General features: G+C 44.1%; 1 protein-coding gene across 1 annotated transcript in view; it reads left to right on the forward strand.

Moving 5' to 3' along the window:
• Nucleotides 1-1,339: 1,339 nt before the first annotated feature.
• Nucleotides 1,340-8,187, forward strand: part of LOC139667124 (breakpoint cluster region protein-like) — a gene marked incomplete at its 3' end in the record, with an annotated part of 29,687 nt that continues 22,839 nt past the window's right edge. The window contains exon 1 of the mRNA XM_071546539.1: nucleotides 1,340-1,555. Within this exon, the coding sequence (XP_071402640.1) occupies nucleotides 1,340-1,555 (216 nt within the window). The remainder of the gene's footprint in view (nucleotides 1,556-8,187) is intronic.

An 8,187-nucleotide genomic window follows, 5' to 3' on the forward strand; every position in this document is an offset into this window, starting at 1 on the left:
CGTCACCTGAAAGTGCCACAGAATATTCAGTTATTACATTATGCATAAAATAGTGCAAGGTAATGTAATACTCCAGTTACTTTTCCCTCAAATTATTTAATAAAGACACAAGAGGCTTTGTTTTTTGCCTCCTGTGTAGTGTTTCTTTTATACTAGCTGTTTATTGCTTCCGCGTGTGTGTGTGTGTGTTAGTCAGAGAAAATGTGTGTGTGTGTGTGTGTGTGTGTGTGTGTGTGTGTGTGTGTGTGTGACTGTCAGCCCTAGTGTGGGAGAAAACTGGCTCATAAAGATACAGACAGAATGCTGATTGTTTGGTGTGAACTGAGAGCATTCTGTGTGTGTGTGTGTGTGTGTGTGTGTGTGTGTGTGTGTGTGTGTGTGGATTGTGAGTTTGGAAAGTGGTGTGGCATCTTATTAGTCTGAGTCAGCACAGATGAAGCCCAGCCAGCTCTCTGAGAAGTGCGGTTCTGTTGAATTTAGGAGTGGGAGGAGATGACCGAAAGGTCTTCTCTGACATTTAGAGATACACGATGTCTTCCCCTCAGCTGTTACACACCAGATTCCCTGAACCACTGACTGTATCCTCACCCCCTGGAGGCTTTCTGTCAGACAACAATCTTAACACACCGACACATGTTTACTGGAACCACACAAAGGCCGAACCGTGACTAGCCAACAATAACAAATGAATAGCCTAACTTTCTTTGTGTCATTGTAAAACAAGTAAAAATGTAATGTGTTTGCGTCCAGCTCACTGACCTTTGTTGCTTAGCCCCTCTTTCTGTCCCACCTCTCCTTGCAAAACTCGGCACACATAATCACCGGAAAAATCACTATTTTCCTATGCAGAAAGTAATGGTGCTCACCTCAGAGGCAGGTCATGCACCGTTCCAAAATTTCCACAGAGATGCTGCGGTCAAAGTTCAAACTATTTGACCCAGTTTGTAGTTTGCCTTTCAAAGCACTTCCACTCAGATCACAGCTTTATGTTACAGTATGCAGGCATCTAGTTTCCAGAACTGTACCATACATTAGAGTTGAAAATAAACTCCTTGCAATATGTGCCAACTTTGTGTGAGAATTAATCCAACCAGTAAATGAAGTGCGCCTCCATTCACAAGACATTGATCCTGTCCGGTGTGTATTGCAAAGTAAAGGAACAGTTAACATTAATGGGTATGTGTGAGTATTGTGCTGGTTAGATTGAAGCTCACACAAATAGCATCATGTTTTGTTGCAAAATTGCTAAATTCTAAATTCTGGTGTGAAGAGATGATTTGGCATCACCTAATGAAGCAGAAATGCCATAAACAATATGTATAAAAGATGCTGAAGCAGGATGACTAACGAGTTGTTCTCTCCAATCGCAGATGGCCATTTCACAGGGACTCCTCCCACCTACGGTTACGATGCGGACCGAGCAGAGGAGCAGCGGAGGCACCATGACATCCTGCCATACATCGATGACTCACCGTCCTCGTCACCGCACCTCAGCTCCAAGAGCCGCAGCAGTCGGGACACACTCTCCTCCGGATCGCTGGAGTCCTCCAAGTCGGTCAGTGTGCCACCCAACAGTCTTCTAGTACTGGTGTTAGTTTAGGAGGAGATATTTAGATATTGGTCTCTCATACAGTGGTATACATGGTAGAAGTCCCGTGCATCCACCTTAGTTTAGTTTATTAGTTTATTTAATAAGGACTATGTGCAATACAGTAGTTGTACCAGAGTTAGCTAGATACCTAATTTACATCTGTGGTCCCATGGCAGGAAAACATTAAAACAATGCAATTAACAAACTTATTAACAATACATCGCTTAGGACAGCCTCATACAACATATACATAACATACTTTCCATACTTTCCAATTTTCTTAGTATGGTTTTCCTCTTGGAGGTGGCACAGCAACACAGCAGCAGTAATGCAGTAAACATGCAAAAACACCAAAACTGTGAACTAGCCAATATCAAGGATTTTTTACTAATGCTTGTGTGCGATCCAAAGCATAATACCATATGAATATAAGGTACCCACACACCACACATGTGGGTGGAATCACTCTTCATTGGCAGTAGGTACTGATGCGTTTATTGACCCCAATACAGTGCAAGAAGTGGGCTAATCTATTCTTAGAGCAATCCCCGCTCCGTTAAAACCTGTCAATTGATGAGAAATCAAATCTGCTATGTGAGAGGATTGATAGAGGACAATATCTCCTGCCTCGTAACCTCAGAAGCAGTCATCCAGTGAAGAAACTCATCCCCTTAAGAGTATGGGTTTTTCTCATCCAGGGTATTAGGTAGAATTACCTATCACCTCCATCACCCCTTCGCTGCTTTCATCCTCTTACCCTCCTTCCTTCTCGTTTTCTTGTCTGCGGAGGGAAAACCAGTGATCTATGACGTCTGGTGTTCCTCAAAGGTTACCATGGAGAGGATACACACACACACACACACACACACACACACACACACACACAGACTGTATGTTTACCCATCCCCCACCACAGTCAGCAGTGATGAGAATGAGCGCAAATGCTATAGCCGGAAGGGCACAGGTTGTGGCCAATAGGAGTGACAGCAGTTCCGTTCTAGATGTTTCTCATCTATCATAGGTAGCTAATTGTCATCACCAATTGCACATTATTTTATGCATGCTCGCTCGCTAGAAGATTTGTAGCGGACAAACACGCTATAGCCATCTGTTAGATTAGGATAGAGGGTATCATGGGAGAATGTAATGGCCGAATATTGCCATTCTGCAGCGATCTCTCAGAGGAAGTAATCACATCAGCGGCCATAAAGCAATATCAGTGACTCCGCCCCTTTAGTCTTCCCTCTCTGTTGGCGGTAGTGAGCGCCTGTCAATCTGATTGATGGCTTGAATCTGCCAATAAATGATGGGTCCCTTGACTGCACCCAACCTTTGACCTGTGGGCTTGGATCCTTCATAGATTTTGCTTTACACACATGCATGTATACACACACACACACGCACACACACACACACACACACACACACACACACACACACACACACACATAGATAGCCTTTCATATTCGCATGGGGTTGCACACCCTTGCCTCTGCGTAAACACACAAGCACACGCACATATCCGTTTCTCGCAGTGCAGCATGATGGATTTGGTATAGAGATTGAGGTGGGATTTGCTGAGTAAACTCTCATGTTTAGAGGCACAATCCCTGAGCAAACCTGATGCTGTGGGTGTGTGTGTGTGTGTGTGTGTGTGTAGGTTTGGCGGAGGAAACAGGCTCACGGCCAGTTAAATATATTACACAGCCATACAACAATTATCCATTAACAAATGCAGCCAGACATGCTTTCAATAATTGTCACGAAAATGGAATTACCGTCGTCCTTGATTTGCCATCAGACAGTCGCTCCTCAAACATCATCCTCGTCTCACCCTCAGATTGATGAGTCAGAGCCCAGAGGAGCTCTGATTGGCTCAGCAGGGGCCGATGGCTTTGTGATGTCGCTGTGATGAGTCATCACCGCCGGTAATACTGCTGATTTAATTTTCCACAACGTTTCTTATTCTCCAACAATCCCTGTGCCACAGAGGGACCAAAGGGGAGTCGCTGATGTCATGGAAGTCCGCTAGTGAAGTATGATGACTGCGCCGTGACATTTTTCCCCAGTGTTGTCTGGGCAAAAAAAAAAAATTCACTATGTGTTGCAACCCCATTTCAGGCCTATGACGGCGCTGACCGGATGTCCACTGTTCAAGCAAGGATGGCCTCAGCTTACTTGTTAGTTTTCTTACTCATTTCCCCCCAAAACACATTTTCCTTCATGACAGCGAACATTTTTCCCTGGTCCTGGTAAACCCCCACTATGCCCGGTTATAGAAAAGTAGATAAATTCCCCTCCTCTCATTTAACTCCTCGTCCTGTCTGATGGCATCACAGCCTGAGGCTGCGACCTGAGGGAAAGTTCATTTCCCTTTTCCTTCTTTTCCCAGATGGCCAGCCTCTCTGGATAAGGAGATTCAGAAAGGCTGAGATCTGCCTTGTTATAAAGCTTCATGTCTTTTAATGAGGCTTTCTCTGCCTGCGCAGGGCAGCTCCTTTTCTCTAGAAATGAAAGTCATGGCGTGATGCGGCATGGCACATGTCAACACGTCCCGTCCAGAATACCCGCAAGCCCCCTGTAGACATAACTCTGTCAATGTCTATCACGTCCGAAATGCAGGGGTCAGAAACACAGAGGGTACTGCAGTTCAAATAAGTCAGCTTTCTCCCCATGCACAGGATTATTCACAGATGGCTCTATTACAAAGCAGACACACAAAGATAGGAAGCAATCTCATTAGGCATTTCAGAAGGCGAGGGACGGCAAAAAGGATGGTAAACAGATTAGAATATGAAAATTGAAAAGGGTTAATATAGTGTGGAACAGGGCCACGCATTGCCGCCCACTTCTCTCCTCTCCAGCCTGGCACTGAGTGTTTATATGAGGTGACAGTCTCCTACACTCCATGGGAGAAGAGGGAGATGGAGAATAATGTTATTACCGTCCCCAGCCGCTCAGTTTCTATCTGGGTCTCCAGCCGCTAAGCTACATCATTGTGCTTGACAAATAAACACTGTTTGCATTGATTCTCGTGTATCTCCCATGAACATTATCCGTGCATAAACAAATCAGGAGCAAATCACAATTCCTAAATCATATTAGAGCCACCGCTAAGGGGTGTTGTGTGTGAGTGGAAACAGAATGGGTTCAAGTGTGGGCTCAAACACTCTTGAATATTAGTTTCTGTTGACTCTGTTGCTCTCATACAGGGACACATACAGGACATGGACACATACACACACACAAACACAAGTATACCCCGATCAGGGAGAATGTGTGTTATTTTGATTAGCGGAGCAAAGATGCAGCCAGACCCTCTTTAGTCTGTGGCATCTAAACCCTGAGAGCGGCTCATTAGTTGCTACGGCGATGAATAAAAGATGATATGTCTGGAGATGTGGGGAGAACCCTTGGGGGGTTGTCTGGGGTCTAAAACTATGAATAAACACTTTATGCTTCCCATCTTCCCTCTGCTAGTTCAGTTACATAGGGCCGGATGTTAAAAAGTTCCTTCCCTGCGATTTGCCTCAAATTATTTGATCCTTCAAGTAGACCCTCATGTTTCTCAAGTCTTTCACCGGCAGGCATATTCTGTGAGGGATATGTCTGTAGCTCATGCCCATATATGTAGAGGATTTACATTAATTTTCCATTCATTCACAAATATTCAGGGTACTCAGTTGTAGCCCCAGGCTTTTGCTCTTGCAATGTAAGGTAATATCTTTAAGAGCTATCAGATATCATAGTTGCATTACTTATTTACTTGCAGTACACTCTCTTACTTCCCCTGCTCATATGCAAAGAGAAGACTTCTCCACTTTTGGTTGTCTGTTGAATTATCGTTCAGTCTGTACATATGCACAAATAGGGCTTTTTTCAGGAGAAACTGATGTTGTTATACAGACCCCTATCTGGTGCTATAGCAGCCTGATCATAAGACAGCTCCATATGATGCATAATACATGTCTGTCAGAATCGTTTCCTTTATCCTCCACATGAGCTGTGTAAGAGAAAGAAGGAGAGATGATATGAAAGCATAAACTATTGAAGACGAGGGGAAGACACAGACGCAGAGGATGAGAGTAAACATACTGTATATATTTCCAAGCCCTTTAGAGGAACAAGTCAAAGCAAAACTCTGCACAAACTCTGTTGTAAGATAGTATATTAAACACTGGCCCTTTCTACAGTAGTCTGTGCCTGGTTTCCCCAAAACCATTTTAATGCTAATATCATCTTTGCCCCATTTGAAGCCCTTACACAATTATGACCTCTGTGTTTAGTGCTAAGATGCTAAGAAGCTAGAACAACATAGCACCAAAAGGTCAAAGCGTCTCCACTGTCTTTAGATCCTGGTCAAACCTGTCTTGTTTATGGCTGAGATAGAGAACAGATCTGCAGATACTTCGCTCTACAACCAGGGTGCTTAAACCAAAACATGAACCAAAAGAAAAGAAAATGTAGCTGAAACATGTTGGTTTAAATAAAGCACTCCATATTCTACCACCAGTTGTTGCTGGACATTTTCTTTTCTTCTTGTTTATGGCTGAGCACACTGCATTTCACAGCCTGGTCAGACCAGGCCAGAGCTGGCCACAATGTCCAGCATAAATGATTAATGGTTATTGATTGTAAATGGAATGTTGCCCGTATATTGTGTAAAAGTTTTGTGCAGCATTCATTTTTAATAGTTAGCAGCATGTTCAGTCAAGTGCTGAAATGAAATGTTAATTTGAGGGGCGCTTATCATTTTCAAGTCATGTTGTTTTGCTAGCTGGCTAGGCAACAGAGATGCAAACCAAACCATAGCTTGTCGAGCCCTAACAGTACTGAACAGAGCTAATGGAGACAAGGTAATAGACTCCTGGGTAATGGAGTCCATAATCAGCCTCGACCATTCCATGATTTTCCAGGCTGTCTCAGTCCCCGGAGGTCCATGCTGGCGTAAGCTTATGCAGTGGCCATGGAAACAGAGCTCAATTACCACCTATTTAAGTAAAAGCATGCACACCCACAGATATCAGTAGCACACATATCAAGGTGCTCACTGTACAACAGTAAATGCAGCTTCTCACAAGAATGCATCACTTTGGCAAGCATATTTATACATGCTTAAATTTTGCTGTGCTCTTGCAGTGGATAGGTACTTGTAGAATTACAATAGCTTGACACACACACACACACACACACACACATGCACTGAGAAAAAACCCACACCTCAGGATGTATCGCTTGTCTGGATCTCATCCTGTCTATTGGATGCGTTTTCTGAATTCTCTCCATGCCGTAGTGTAGTAGCTCTCCTGTCTCATAGCCCAGACATTTCCAGACATTTTTGAAAACAACAAATGAATGAGAGTGAAACACGCCGCCCCAGAGTCTCTTGTGAACGTGCTTGACCAGGAATATTATGGCTTTTGTTCACACTAGGGTCACAAAGGAAGATTCATGGGAATTTCTAGATCTCAAGGGGGGGAATTGCCGGATCAACTTTTCCTGAATATCGGCTCCGTAAAAAGGAAGATTTCTTGGTGAAGCTGCATGTGTGAAAATGGGCTTATATTCCTTCTTTCCTCTGCCCTTTATTCTTACTCTTTGCTTTCGATCACTCTATCTCTACTTCCTCTGTCCGGTCTTTCTATCCTCCCACTGAGCCCCTTTTGTGTCTCTGTCCAACTCCTCATCATCTCATCACGTCTCTCTTTCTTTTCCCCTTCTTTCTTTTCCCCTTCTTTCTCCATCTGTCTTCCTCATTCTCTCTCTCCCATCCTTGCTGTCTCTCTCCCCTGTAAACAGTCCAAATAAAGAAAAACAAAACGCCAGTCCTACCCTCTCTCTTTCTCTCCTCTTCATCACATCAGATATCTTACCTATTCTGCCCTCTTTCCTCTCCTTCTCCTCTCTGTTTCACTTCATCCTTCCTTCCTTCCCCATCTCTTCTTCTCTTCTGCCTTCCTTTTGATCCCCTATAACCCTTCTCCCTTTCCTCTCTCCATCCTTCCCTCCTTCCCCTCTCCTCCCCCTTGTAGCCTAAGGGACCAGATGCTTCCCCATCCCAACCTAGGTTGCGTGCGTGTGTGTGTGTGAGTGTGTGTGTGTGTGTGTTTGCTAGTGTGCTTGGCACTAGCACATTCTCTCACACACATATTTAGGCGCCAACCTTGGTCCCATGGGAGACCCTGCCTGTTTGAGTTATTTCAGAGTTCCTGGTTAAACAAGACAGCCTGAGGAATCTCTCTGTCTCTCTGTTTTCTTTCATGTCCTTACTCCTGGGTGAGCTTTGGCTGGGCTGAGGAATGGGAGACAACAAGAGAGGATTTCAAGACGGAGCAAGGATGCTGTTCGATTTTTAGACTTTGGCACTCAAACAGCATTCCTGCAGTACTTTAAAGCTCATCTATAGACTTAATGTTGTTAAATAGCGGTACTACCCAAGTATACATATTAATTTGAAATACACTATCAGAGGTCCCTCTTTTGACTGCGCTCCCTGCACTGCTACTGCACCCCTGAGACAAATTGTTTCTTTTTTTTCTGTTTTCATTTGCCGAAGGATAAATGGACTGATGGGATAGATAGCTGTATGAGAGGCA

The sequence above is a fragment of the Centroberyx affinis genome, unplaced genomic scaffold (genome assembly GCF_046629955.1).
Source record: "Centroberyx affinis isolate AG114_WGS23_722 - 3 ecotype Tasmania unplaced genomic scaffold, CSIRO-AGI_Caff_v1 ptg005309l_1, whole genome shotgun sequence".
Taxonomy (NCBI): Eukaryota; Metazoa; Chordata; class Actinopteri; order Beryciformes; family Berycidae; genus Centroberyx; species Centroberyx affinis.